At 42.4% G+C, this 14,234-nt stretch overlaps 1 protein-coding gene across 26 annotated transcripts in view; it reads right to left on the bottom strand.

Annotated features, from left to right (window-relative positions):
- The window catches only part of LOC135088863 (twitchin-like), a 164,509-nt gene that overhangs the window by 79,652 nt on the left and 70,623 nt on the right, over positions 1–14,234 (bottom strand). For 17 of the 26 annotated variants that reach the window (XM_063983893.1, XM_063983896.1, XM_063983905.1 and 14 more), the window contains 6 exons: positions 13,520–13,672; positions 10,155–10,202; positions 3,880–4,021; positions 3,389–3,628; positions 2,709–2,848; positions 1,098–1,202 (listed from right to left, as the gene is read on the bottom strand). In XM_063983893.1, the coding sequence (XP_063839963.1) occupies positions 1,098–1,202; positions 2,709–2,848; positions 3,389–3,628; positions 3,880–4,021; positions 10,155–10,202; positions 13,520–13,672 (828 nt within the window). Of the gene's footprint in view, positions 1–1,097; positions 1,203–2,708; positions 2,849–3,388; positions 3,629–3,879; positions 4,022–6,348; positions 6,388–8,025; positions 8,065–9,164; positions 9,213–10,154; positions 10,203–13,519; positions 13,673–14,234 lie in introns of all 26 variants that reach the window. The other 9 variants (XM_063983910.1, XM_063983913.1, XM_063983918.1 and 6 more) reach the window with 7 other exon arrangements.

Here is a 14,234-nt window from a genome sequence, read left to right as displayed (position 1 = left end):
GGCTTGCTAGAAAAAGAACCTGAATGTTAACAAGAGAAACAAGACGTAGGAGGGAGGGAGAAGGGTGGAGGGGCGAAACACTCTGGCCGGGAATAAATTTTTCAAATCTCAACAAATATTGACTTTGTATTATCATGACATGAACTGAACTTCTTCCTTAGAGTACAACAGTAACATGGTGGGTTTAACGGGAACGGAAAATGTTTAACCATGCAAGGCGGGACTTGGTTTCGAAAATACGTGTAACCAAAAAAATACCTCAAAGCTTTTACAAGTTGCAGTTATCCACAAGTCTCTTTTACTTCAGGGTCTCAACAAGTTTCTCTTCGGTTCACTCTACGCAAGCCGCTGGAAGGAAGCGAAATTTATCATACAAACTTTACTGAATTATGGATTTAGGAAAGAAAATAATACGTTTATTTAAAGACGGAAAACAAAAGAAAATTTATGAAGCCACAAAAACAGCTGGGCGTTCTCTGATCCAGTGAGTGGCTAGGTATTTTTGTCTTCTTTCATTTCTAAGACTGACATGGCTGTGAGGGAGGGACGGGGGAACGGGGGAGGGATGGAGGCGGGGCAGAAAAGGTAAGGAGGGTTGGAGGAAAGGTAGGTAAGGGGTGGAGGACGGGAAGAGGGTTTGGGAAGTGAAATAATCCAACAAAAGAGACAATAAATAAATAAAGACGATAAGAAGCCACTGACCACGTCTAGAAAATAGCAAACGCAGGTGACAAACGAAAATAATTCCACTGAAAGCGAAAATGAAAATAAAAAAAAATAAATAAACCATAAAAAAAAATAGTAGGCGTAGATAAGCCTCGGATAAGAAGAGGAGGAAGAAGGAAACGATTAAAAAAAAAACACAAAAAAATAAATGTATAAAAATACGAAAATCAATAAAAAGAGCGACAAACAGAGGCTTTTACGTATAATAATAATAATAATCATAATAATAATAATAAAAATAATAACCAGGCGTTTACAGAATCTCGTCAGGTGCGTGTATTTACAGAAAACGGAGACTAAGAAGGGGAGGCTGAGTTAGCGATGGGGAGTGAGGGTAACGGGAGCCTGACGCCTGATAGGATGTGCTTTACCCTTGTACGTTTGACAGCATGTAGGGTGGGCCAGTCCGGAATAATCTCAGACAAGGATGGCTTGCGGCTTCCCGGGTCGCCTGGCTTAAGTCTGGGTGAGCGTTCCTGTCATGGCGACGAAAGCGAGTGTGTGTGTGGAGGGAGAGAGGTAATTAGTAGCCTCCGGAACACACACACCAACACGGACGCCATACTTACTCCCTTGGCAGATGTTAACAAGTACTTGGTTCTCCCTCAGCATGGCGGGAGAGAGGAGAGGGTGGGCTGGGTGGGCTGGGTGGGTGTGGGTGGTGGGTAGGTGGTGGGTGTAGTGGGTATAATTCTACGGTAAAATAAGTGTGTACATTATATAAAAAAGATAAGATTATATACTCTGTAAGTGTGAGAAAGTAAAGTGTTACTACGTACGAGTCATGGCTTGTTCTGTGTGTCTGTCTATGTTCCTCTCTAAGTGAAAAATAAAACCAGTGTTTGTGAGTTGGTTTATGGATCAGATTATTAACCAATGTGGAGGGAATGGCGGTTCAACGGAACAAAAAGGTAAAAAAACGAAAACCAAACGAACTAAAAAGAGTCAATCCAATATGAAAACTAAATTCATAAACCATCTTAGCTGTATGCTGTTTTATAACCCTTCAATGTGAGTTAAGGAAAAACCAACACACGGCTTCCAAAACAAGATAAAAATAAAAGAAAATAAAAGAAATAGTTGTAATCTACGAGGTCTGTGTCATGAACTCGTTCCTCCGTAGGCGACAGTAAGTAACCCGTAACGAAGTACAGTCGAGGCCACAAGTCGCGTCACTCCCTCTGCACTCACTTCCCACTGAGGGTCGTTTTCTTTCAGTCACTCCTCTGATCTCACAACAAGTACTTAGTCTTTCAATCTCAAGTCCTCTATTCTGCTGACACTTGAGTAACATAGCCTGGCAATTCTTAGCAGATCAGAGGACTTAGAAATGAAGAAAAAACGGTAAACTCAGTGGCAGTAAGTACAATGTGTCACTTGACTTCTGACCGTAACTGTACTTGTGAATGTAAAATTAAATCTGTAAGTCCCGTATGGTTTGGGTCTATATAGGAAAAAAAAAATATATATATATATATACTGTAATTATATAAAAGAGTTACAAAAAATGGTAAATGCTGCTAGGTAGAATTTTGTCAGAGGGAGAGAAAACAGATCAATTAAAGAAAATGGGAAGCGAGTAGAGGACGACACTCACTCCATTCCTAGAGAAAAAGTTCGGTTGAAGAGAAAAAAAAATTAGAGAAGCTGGAAAGGAAAAAAAAAAGAGAGTGAGTGAGAGGAGAAAGAAAAAAAATATGCAAATGAACTCCAGGAAATATTGCAACTGGAGATTATAAAAACGTGGATAAAAAAGAATGAGAGATGACGAAATTTCAAAAGACGCCCCTAAAAAATACGAAGAACACGAAAGATAGTGAAAAAGGGACAGTAAGATCCCCCAAGAAGTGCCTAGAAAAGAAAAGAGAATAAGACATAAAAAAAAAGATGATGATATGAAAAAAAAGGCGAAAAATCATGAAAAGACTGAAATAAGAACGATAGAGAACAATAAAGTCGAAGGTTCTGAAAGGTTAGCTTACCCGTTCGACTTTGCGGAGCTGAGGCTTAATTTCCTTCTCCGCCTCCTTCAGCTCACCCCAGTCAGGATCCTCGTTGTCCCTCTTCCACTTCGCGTATTTCTTCTTCTTCAGCATGGCACGGAAGTCCATACCGCTAGCGTCTGTGGGGGAGCGGAGAGTCAGTGGAGGAACGCGAGGGACAGGAGGGAAAAGATGGAGAAGGATTGTAAAGAGGATCAGCGGGGGGAAATTTGGAGGGTCCTAATCTGATGGGTCGAAGGGGGAGAATTTGGAAGGAAAAGGTGGAGGGAAGTAGAAAGGAGTAAGGGAAAAGAACCTGATGATGATAGGAAGAAGGGAAAGAGACAAGCTTGGTATGAATGTAAGGAGACGGAAAAGAATTAAGGGAAGGGGATGTTTTGTAATCTTAAGACGTGATTTCATTTACATACCTGCGAGACAAAATGCAAACAAGTACACGAATGAATAACTGAAGAAAGGAAAGGAAGAAAAATCATGTAGGAAAAAAAATGATAGGGAGACAAAAAAAAAAGGATATCTTGTAATCTTAAGGAAAAAAAAATCTTATAGAAAAAAAGGGACGAAAAAGAAAATAAGTCAAAAACAAGAAAAGAAAAACGTACCGGGAATGACTCAAAAGAAAACGGGAGCTCAAGACAACGAAGAAAAAACGAACTTACCAGACACGTAGAAGTCCATCTCGGCGGAGTCTTCACCGTGGGCGTTGGTGACATTGACGGAGTAGCGACCCTCATCGTTGGGCTTGGTCTTCCTGATGCAGAGGGTGACAGTGTTGGTCTCGCCCTCAGTGTGGATCTTGTAGCGGCCGCCCTCCACGATCTCAGTGATGCCGCCCTTCAAGAACTTAATCTTAAAGGGAGGCTCACCCTCCACCACCAGATCAATGTAACCGTTCTGGTCTGCGGGAGTGGCAAGGAAGTGATAGGGTGTTAGGGTGATGGTGCAGTGTGAAGGTATAAGACCCCCTTCCCCTTCCTCTGTCTCTATCTCATATTAGGTGACCGTGCCAGAAATGATGTAGTTGACCGCGAATTTTGGACAATAGATTACTTATTTTTTACTACCACCAACATTTCTAGATAACCCCCTCTCTCTCTCTCTCTCTCTCTCTCTCTCTCTCTCTCTCTCTCTCTCTCTCTGCAACACGTACCCTCAACGGCTGTGTATTTCTGCTGCACGTCCACGATGGCAGGAGCAGGGCCGCCTCTCGCCTTCAATGGAGTGCTCGGCTTGTCCATCTTCTCGTCGTCCTGCATGGAGGGTCGCCTGACGTCTTGGCTTGGACGCCGGCGCTGTGGTTGTGGTGGTGGTGGTAGCGATGCAGGGGTTAAAGAAAAAAAAAAAAAAAATGGGAGGAAGGGTTTTGCGTTAATTCCTGTTCTTCGAGCGGGAGAAAGAGAAAGTGAGAAGAGAAGTTAAAGATAGAGCGGAGAAAGACAGACAGAAAATGAACGTAGAGGAAGAGGAATGATAAAGAATGCGACAGAAAAGACAGTTTAAAAAGAGAAATGCCTGAGAATATAAGAATACCAGCCACACTTACCTGTAGCTAAACCTTCATTAACCTACCACCTCATCCTCAACTGAAATGACGTGCTTGAAGAAAAAAGAGGTAAGAGCTGCGATCTTTTACATGATTATTAAAGAATCTTGCTTATGTGAAGAAATAGGAAATACAAGAGATACAAGAGTTTATCATTGGGAAAAAATATATAGAGACAGTCATATTCTGATCAAGACTTAAATAATAAAAGAGGAGAAGAAGAGTTTCAGTAAATCTACTACATTTATAAGGATAATCTGTCGTCCTACTTTAACTTTAGAAAGAAAAATGAACTTACATATCAGAAAAAAAGTTATATTTACACACTCCAAAAAATACTTATATTCACTCTACACTACAGAGCACGAAGGCCAAAGCTACTTGAAAAAAAATGTGTGTGTGTCTTCTGGTTTCAGAGATTCAGGTGCGACATTTTGCAGCAGGGGATACTGTGCTGAATTGGGTAAACAACGAAAAAAAAAAAAAAAAAACATAAAGTCCTGACAAACTATTTCAATGCTCACTATAATAACATTACTGTGGTTCCTTACTCTGGAGATGAAACTTAAAAAAAAAAAAAGAGACAAAACAAATTGCCCAAACACATACAAAATAAATAAATAAATAAATAAATAAATGAATAATTACACATCACCTGAATCTCAAATCAGAAGCCAACACGAAATTTACATCTGCATAAACACACACGATTAAAAAAAAAAAGAAAAAAGAAAAATCCAATCACTAAAGCACACAAACACCCACACACAACACAGAAAACGCTTAATCTACAGCGTGGACTTCACTAAACATGTAACAATAGTATAGGGAGAGACAGAAAGCCAAGGAGTGTACTCGTATAACAGATAACGTCATTGGTCTGAGGTAGACTCATCCTCTGAGCTCACGACACAAGGACAGCACGAAGGAGGCGCTGAAAAAGGTGCTGAAGATGATGCTGAGTGCTGGAGATGTTTGTGTGAGCTCAGAGGAGAGTTTTCCAGCAAGTTTCAGTCAGCAGTTGGTGTGCGTGACCGTAGCAGCATAACGAAGAGCTCTTGTTCTTAGGTGTACTTATTGGAAGCGTCGACTTACTCGTAAATGCATTGAAAACTGTCGACTTAAATGTAATGAAAACTGTCCTTGTATTTATGGTAAGTTGGACACGTTTTTCAGTCAAGGTTCACAGCGACAGTAATAGAAAATGAATTAATCTCAAGTTTTCGTCAACGTTCACTGATCATAAGCGATAACTAAGTATTTGATTCGCTGTATTTCAAAACTCATCAATCTCAAGAACGTGATGCATTTTGTACCTTAAATCATCGCTCTCTGTTAATGCTGCCGCGGCCACCCGAAGTGACGGAAGGTAATTAAAAAAAAAGAAAAAAAAAGTATTGTATTTGAGGTTATTTTGTTTTCCCCACGAGGTTTGCGGCCACAACACCTCGAGGGCCATGCAGTACTAAGTGTCACGGCGGCTCCTGTCCCTCCTCCTGCGCCTGCTTCCACGGCTCACTCTCCGATAGGGATGAAAGGACGAAAAAGGCAAAGAAGTGTGTGCAAAAAAGCATTCTGTTCCACGTCGAAAATAAAGTTCACATGATTTCAGATTAAGAGAATGTTGACTTCAGAAATTAAATTACATAAGAACTGTTAAAAGACCCTTTGTTTACCACTGTCATAAACTTTGCAGCCCGTGGAAGGAGGAGGCGGAGGAGGAGGAGAACGAGGAGAAGCGTAAATCACTCACGTTTCATTTATTTTGCCTTTACTTTTATGTAGCAGCTTTACAGCCTAATTTGCGATCTTGTTGTCGATAGCGAGTGTTATTCCTCTACTGTTTAAGGCGAATACTCAGTTAACCAATTTACAACAAGCGCTAGGAGTCAATGAGAGTTACAGATCGCCATTAAGAGCAAGGTTAACAACGACTACTGCAGTGGTTAGCGTTTATCTTCGTTGAGCGCTGAGCATAGGGCAGGGCAAGCAAAACGACCCAGCGAGAGAATTTTAGAGTACAACACTCTGGAGCGGCCGTACGAAAGCCCAGCCAGACAACGCTAAGATTCCAACCTGATCATCGTCTTGAATCTCTCCTGGTCGTAAGCGGCTCTGTTTTAGCAAATTAGATGAAAAAAAAGATAAGTTAAAGTTAATTAATCCGTTTATTTATCTTGGATACATAATTTACGGGATTAATTTTGCTTTTACTGCTTGGTTGGGGTGTTCAAAGGATTAACGAGTGGTGTTAGTGAGCGGCTTAACAATTTAGGAATCCAAAGAAGAAAGCGTTTACGAAGAGATAATGACAGATAAGGAAGAAAACTTGTAATGATTCTCTCGTAAGGAGCAGCTGTTTCCGTTACGCATTCGAGTGAAGAAAAGAAAACGGTAATGAACGAGAAATGCAAAGAAAACGCGGCGGGAAATAAATTGTCGACATGAAAGGAGTAAACATTTGGTTGATGTTTAGAGGAGTGGGTCATTTATTATTATTTATGATTTGGATTAGCTGTAATGTACAAATATGTCGTGAGGAGGAAGACTGGACAGCGGCAGCACACGGGGGGACCTCCTGCTGCTGGAAAGTTTTATAATGAGTTAAACTTTATCATGAATGTTTTACTGATTTACTTTATCACGGATTTACATATGCTTTCAAATAAACGTTTATCAATTTAGGGTTTAAGTTTATAGATGTACATTTTTTTTTCTTAATAAAATACTTCATTAATTAATCGTATACATAAGATTCTTGCGTGAGGGATCAGATGTTTTAATTCTCTTCCACACTGTAAGAGACTCAAAACACGTTCCTCAGATTCATTACTGCAAGAATCTCAGTATCAAAGCAAGGAAGTCGACGCGTGGAAGGCAGATGAGAAACACCCTTATATTCCAGTCTTGTAAAGCAGTACAGAAGTTAAGAGATTGATATTCTGCGTTGCGTGGCGTCCTAGGTCGTCACTCTGTCACTGGCTTCCACGTGTCGGCTTCTCGTGCTTCCTGGTGGCCCCGATGCACTGAGACCCCAGCGTAGTCCAGACAGGAGCTCCGATTTATGGTCAAAGAGCCTCCATTCCCGATACGAACGCAGAGCCGCTAAAATGCCGCTATTTAGAGCAACACGAAGACTTTTAAATGAACAGAGGCGCAAACCAGAGCTCTAGTTTCGATGTATAGAGCTTAATGAGAGATCCACTTGCGATATAGAGCCCAAAATGAGGTTCCATAGAGGACTCAATCGCCGGTATGCACAGAGCCGCATAAATGGTGTGGTATTTAGGGAATAATTTTATATTAGAGGAAAGATCACTGAAACTAGACAGTGTATGGAAGAGAGCATCCAGGGAGGTGGTGACAAAAGACAGGCATAACAGGTGTGGATAATATGTGCCGTGGAAAGAGAGAGCCAGGCAAAGAAAAAGAGGGAAACAGAGACAGGTAAAGAAGGCAAACACACTACTAAGTACACTATGGCTCAGCAACAAGAACCACGAAAATTTGTATATGAAAAAAAAAAAAAACATGACTAATCTAAACTATATGAGGGAACTAAGAACATACAGGGAAGAGGAGACGGAAAAATAGAAAACGTAATATGTGTCCAGTGTTTGCGTGGACGGGAAAGAGACAGGACGCAATGAAAGAGAAAGAGAACGGAAGGAAGAACGTTGGTTTTTATATATGGGAGTTTATAAATGGCACGCCGGGACTCGGGACACATTGTATACACCGTTCGCAGCTCACCTGTTTCACTGCCTGCTCTCCGGGCTTAAGCTTTCCCGCCTAAAAGAGTGGCGAGGAGAGAAACATGAGTATTATGCTTTCAAAGGAGGAAGGACGTGCAGACAGCTAAGACAAAGAAAGGCCCTACATGCAGCACATCACCAGCGTTACAACATCCTTCCTTCATCACCCGATACTTGCTGCTATTGAATTAAAATAAAGGGAAAGGAAAAAAAAAGGAAAGGGAAACTGGGACAGAGGAAAAGAACATATTGAAAACAAGGAGATAACTAAATTAAGCAAGAAATAAACAAGGGAATAAATAACAAAATATACCTTAAAAGATGAAGGTAAATGGAAAAACATAGGAACTGAATAGGTAATTGAATAGGAAAGCCTGGAATAATGAGGGCAAGAGAGACATATAATGGACAGCATCTATCAATAGCTAGACGGACGCCCATTCATGCTAGTGTGAGAAAGCGTGTGTGTCAGAAGGAGGTGACCTGTACGCCTCGTGTCCAGGTGACCCTCAAGCTACAAGTAATGGTGGTAGGGCGGTGGGCGGGCGGCCGACGAAGGGCTGCAGAAGGAGGAACTGAACCCCTCCCTCCCTCAGCTCCCCCTCAGCGTCCCTCTAAGACCAGCTATGTGCCGCTAAAAGTCAAGTGTTTCAGTGTTTTTAAGTGTGACCAGCAAGGCATATGTTTGTGTTCGAGTTCTGGGATGTTCAGAATGTTCATGAATTTGTTATGATTCTTGTGTACGAGTTTATATTAGTGTTATATGACTTCGTGTGCGTATGTTGCCGCGCGTCCACTCAAGGATCACGTAACACACACACACACATATGCACACGCACATAGCCCGTCCTAGTCCTCCCTGTGTCCACGAAGCGACATGCCCAGTTACCATACACATGACAACGTGCGATTACTTTGAACAGTGGCACGTCATTCAGTACAAAGGCGAACACCTCCAGCTGGTACAGTAGTGCTCCTGAAGAAGAACGAAAGGCGAAGATACACAGACAAATGGAAGTGTGGGAGCGAGAGAAGTAAGACTGTGTGAGAATACGACAACTACACTGATAATTTTAAGGGACATGTTTACAGTGGCGAAGTGAGCATTACACCAGGCACGGGGCACCTCTGGGTTACCTTACTGAAATCCTCTAACACCTCCCCTGGGCGTAATTTGCGCTGTCCCTAAGAAATAAAGGCATAAGGGTCATTCCTGGGTCGTTGTGTGTGTTGGGGTTGTGTTGTGTTGTGTTGTTTTGTGTGTGTGTGTGTGTGTGTGTGTGTGTGTGTGTGTGTGTGTGTGTGTGTGTGTGTGTGTGTGTGTGTGTGTGTGTGTGTGTGTGTGTGTGTGTGTGTGTGTTTGTGTGGGCTGGGTTGAGCTGGGTTGTGTGTGTGTGTGTGTGTGTGTGTGTGTGTGTGTGTGTGTGTGTGTGTGTGTGTGTGTGTGTGTGTGTGTGTGTGTGTGTGTGTGTGTGTGTGTGTGTGTGTGTGTGTGTGTATGTCTGCGTGAGCGTCGCACATTTGTCCATTATAAATATCAATCAAACTTAACATACAAGAAACAAAGGAATTAAAGGCGCAATGGATTAATTAAAAGGACGGAACGTAAAGAAAAAAAAAAAAAACAGGAAATAAAACTTGATGTGGAGGGAGATGGAGGGGGAGAAAAAATTATTCGGACACACGCGGCGGAACGAAGCAGCGATCCCGAAACACCGAACACGGACCATAAAAAAAAAGAAAAAAAAAGTGTGTGCATAAATAAATAGCCACACACCCACACCACATTAAATAGGACACAAATTATACAAGAAAACACATTAGTGACACATTGAGATAAGAGCAAATCTCAGTCAGTTTGGTCCATCCACTTAGAAACTGAGACTGCGTGACATTAGTGAGCGGTGAGTGGTCAACAGAACCTTGTGTGTTGCGTGGACACCTGTCTGGTTATCATGGCACGGTACAGGACACGTTGAACGAGCAGTACAGGACACAGAGCGCCACACGGTTGGACAAAATCAGGTCTAAGTCACGGGAGATCAAAGTTAACACGGTCTGGGATGGATGGATAGGGAAAAACGGAGACAATGTGTTGAATGTGAGCCAAGAACGCTTGTGTGTTACCCTTGACTCCACTACTTCCTCGCCGGGACGCAACCTCGAGCGGGCCGCCTAAGAAGACAGAGACGGAAGGTTGAGTCATTGAAGGAGGGGAAGCGGGACACGTGACCAGCGCGTCCCAGGAGTGAAGGGAAGAAAAGTACAATAGTCAAGCTTGTGAGGGAAAGAAATACAGGGCAGGGAATCATTTTGTGTAGAGTAGAATTTGGTGATGAGGAAACAGGACTAAACAGTGCATTAACTCTTCAGCTATCGACTTATTTATAGAGAACAAAAGACGAGACACCATAGCAGCTTATAGAAGACACTAAAAGTAAACTCCCACAAGCTGCTACATCATCTGGCTTTTCTCTCTCTGAAGGCGATAGAGAAATAATTGCCTCCGTCTCAGTCCGTGTTTTCTCTCCACCGGATTCCAGTGCAAGAGTTCAAAGGAGTCATGTGACCCTCGTGGTTCCTTATCACGGGTTTGTTCAAGTCAGGTTTTGTCTGCCTTTGGTTTACACAAGTCAGGTTTGGGGTGTTTATTTTGTGCACTGTGTTGAAAGGGAGTCTTGATGCCCGGGGGAGATTATACAGTGAGGGAAAAGTACTAAGTTTATTTTAAGGGAGAATATGAGGTTTGTACTGTAAAGGCAAGGGTGAAATTTATTTAAAGGGGAAAATATGAGGTTTAATTGTAAAAAAGGGAAAAATATGTGGGTCTCAATACACACACACAGGGTATAAAGGTGATACCCTCAAAAATATTTTTAAAAACATTGTCTTAAAAAGTCTGACCAAAATTAAAAGAAAAGACAATGTGATAAAATAAATTGAAAAGTTTAAATAATTAAAATTTAATATAAAAATACACCTGAAAGAAATAAAAAAAATAAGAGCGAAAAGAAAAAAAAAGAGTAGACAAGTCAGTAAAGAAAAGTCTATGACAGAACAAAGAAGATAGAAATTGATGTTATGAACTGCAGTGAAGGTTCTAGTAGAGAGGAAAGAGATGGAAGAAAGTTAGATTATTAAACGATAGAGAGAAACAGAAGAACGTCAACTGCCTGTAATGCCTCGCATCCAACTGGCGGCGGGAGGCGGAGGCAGCGAGGGACAGAGGCGGGAAGACACGATACTGACCACGGTGGGGCGACGGGAGGGAGAGAAAATAGACGGAAAAGAGAGAGAAAACGTAAGGGGGAGAGCCGGAGGGAGAGGAAGTGAATGACAGATTTTCCCAAAGAATCATCATCGAATCCTGCAAAACGTTACCTCAGGACGCGGAGGAATGCCAGGGTGTCCTACGGGGCCGAATGTCCTTAAAAGGGGTGTCCATTAAAAGGTCCTTAAAATGCCCATTACCAGAAGCACATTTCTGGAATTTGTCTCCGGTTCAAAATCAGCGAAAATTTGGTCGGTGACTTTATAAAGGGGCGTGTAGGGGTGTCCAGCAGTGTAGGGGTGTTTGTATGGTATCTTAAATGATTAAACTGATGCTGTGAACAGAATAAACGATAAAACTGATGGTTAACGACAATGATAATGCTGATGACTTAATTCTTGATTTATTTACTATCATTATTATACTTTCATATTCTGTACCATGAACTTATTTATCCAACCAGTTATTATTTATTCTTTGGTAATAAAGGTTTTGTTTAGTGTCACGTTTAATTAGAAACTTTATCTGAATTTACATAAACGCATTTCTGTATCTTTTTTTTTTTTTTTTTTTTTAGTGTTTATTCGACGCTGATCCCTTTGTCAGTTTACAGCAAGTTTATCAAAGTGAGGTTATTTACGCCACCAGCTGTAAAACAACTCCAAAGATTATCTCTAACTACAACAAATGCTGGAAAGGAGACAGAGAACAGAGAACAATCCTGAGACGTAGAGGAAACTTCTGAAAAACAAAACAAAACAGGTGAATTAGGTGAACAAATTAAGTATTTACACGCGGTGAATTAGGGTTTATTTATCCATCAGTTTTTTATTGATTTACACGCTGTTTACATCGCGCCGCTTCGAACCGTGACGGGGGAGGCGCGAAGGACGAGGACATGAGATGGTTTGAGGGGACGTGTAGGGGGAGGGGACTTGACAGGTGTTGCAGGGTCCGGGGCGTGGCTACTACACTGAGGGCGGAGTTTCAGCTGGGAGAACTAAGGCTGGTGGGTGGGGTCAAGAAAGCTAGTGGGTGGGGCGAAAAGAAATTCCACCCAATAGCAGCTCTCCTAAGCCTTTCAGTCAACCAGTGGCGTCCCTCGTGAGTGTTGAAAGTGTGACGTAACAGGACATATGACGCTGATTGGTCTTTGCTAATGAGGTAAATGTGCAAAGGTAGAGAGAGAGGTGGACAGTCACTCCATGTGCTGCCATCCACTGCTACGTTTTCCCTCTCATTGCAAAAGAAGTGAAAGTTTTCAGTGTTCATTAGAGTGATCGAAGTGGAGTTCATACAAAAATTCCTCTTAATTTTGAAGACTGGCAGCTTCAGTTGGCCTTTAATTTCAGCCATTTTTTTTTGCTTTGCCAGAACTCCTTTACATAAAAAAACAGAAAAAAAATTAAAGTATACGTATAGTTCCTGTATTATGACAACTCTTTGGTGATGTGGCCCTCGTTTAAATGTACAGGACCTTTTCATCAACTCTCACGTGGGGAGCCAAAGTGACCTCGAGGCGTCGGGAATAACCAGACGCGCTTCGAAGGACTTGACGTAAAAAAATAGAGAAAATTGGAGGGCTTTTCCACTCCCAGTTATCGGTTCGCACGGATTGCTGTGGTGGCGGTGTTAGGAAGGAATCAGAAGAGACAGAGAGAGAGACTAAAAAATAATAATTAACGCTAAGAAAAGGCAGTTATCATTACGGTATTAAACAATTTACATAAGATAATGGAAATACACATAAGATGAATGAGATGAGGATGAAAGGCTAACTCATAGGCACTACACGTATGAAAACACTAAGCTTATAATTCATCAATGCGAATAAGTTTAATCTGAAGGATACAGAGAAAAAAATATATTCATGATCTAATTGTCTCGTTAACACTGACATGAACAGGTGAAGTGAGAGTGGAGATGAGAGGCAGCCAGACACGAGATGACTGAAGGAGGAGGAGTAGTAGTAGTAGTAGTAGTAGTAGTAGTAGAAGGAGGAGGAGGAGGAGGAGGAGGAGGAGGAGGAGGAGGAGGAGGAGGAGGAGGAAGAGGAAGAGGAAGAGGAAGAGGAAAAGGAAGAGGAAGAGGAAGAGGAGGAGGAGAAAGAGGAGGGGGAGGAAGTGGAAGAAGAGGAAGAGGAGAGGAGTAGGTGCTAAATGTGCTGGCTACCTGACTGAAGACAATGATAATAACCAAATGTTCTCGACTCAACACCCACCTCGTCTGCAATGATGAGAGAGGGTCTGCGTCCTCCTGCTCCATCCTCAGGTGGAATAAGTGATCCTCTTCTGCTGGGGGGTCCCGAGCCTGCAGCCGTCGAGCCCCGTCGCTCTGGAGTCCTCTCCTTGCTGACTTCGATCTTGGGGGCATCCTGCAGGAGACAAGGAGTGCGCCGTGACAGGATGAGCCACCTGGTTAAGGATGCGGCCAGGTAAGCTCACGTGTTTAATGTGCCTGTGTCTGCAAACCTGAAGGGATGAGTCCAGATAGATGTATGTGTATATCTGAGTGTCTGCAGGTGTGGGAGGCCAGGTAAGTGTCCGGCTAATTGTTGTCAGTACCTGTGCACCGTGAAGGCTTGGAATGTTACCAGTGTGGTGTTCACTCAGTGGCGTCATGGTGCTTCTGTGTTCGTGACTATGATGCAAGTGTACAGTCTCTCCGCATTACACCTTTTAAAGCACGAGCAGAACATCGACACAGTGTGGAAAAACGACTCGTGAAATGTTTCCTGCTGAGACAAGACAAGACGTGGTGACCTGATGCCACCACAGTATGTCACCCACAAACTGACGGGGACAGAGCCAGACTTACCTACACAGTTCAGTGGCAGTGACAATTCAACACTCAGGCGGTGCTCCTCGCCAGGGATAAAAGTACCGTTTGTTATGAGTTGTGATAAGATAGGGAATTAATTACCTGTCTGAGTTGCA

Source organism: Scylla paramamosain, chromosome 32, assembly GCF_035594125.1.
Source record: "Scylla paramamosain isolate STU-SP2022 chromosome 32, ASM3559412v1, whole genome shotgun sequence".
In the NCBI taxonomy this organism is placed as follows: domain Eukaryota; kingdom Metazoa; phylum Arthropoda; class Malacostraca; order Decapoda; family Portunidae; genus Scylla; species Scylla paramamosain.
This window is presented reverse-complemented; position numbering and strand designations above follow the sequence as displayed.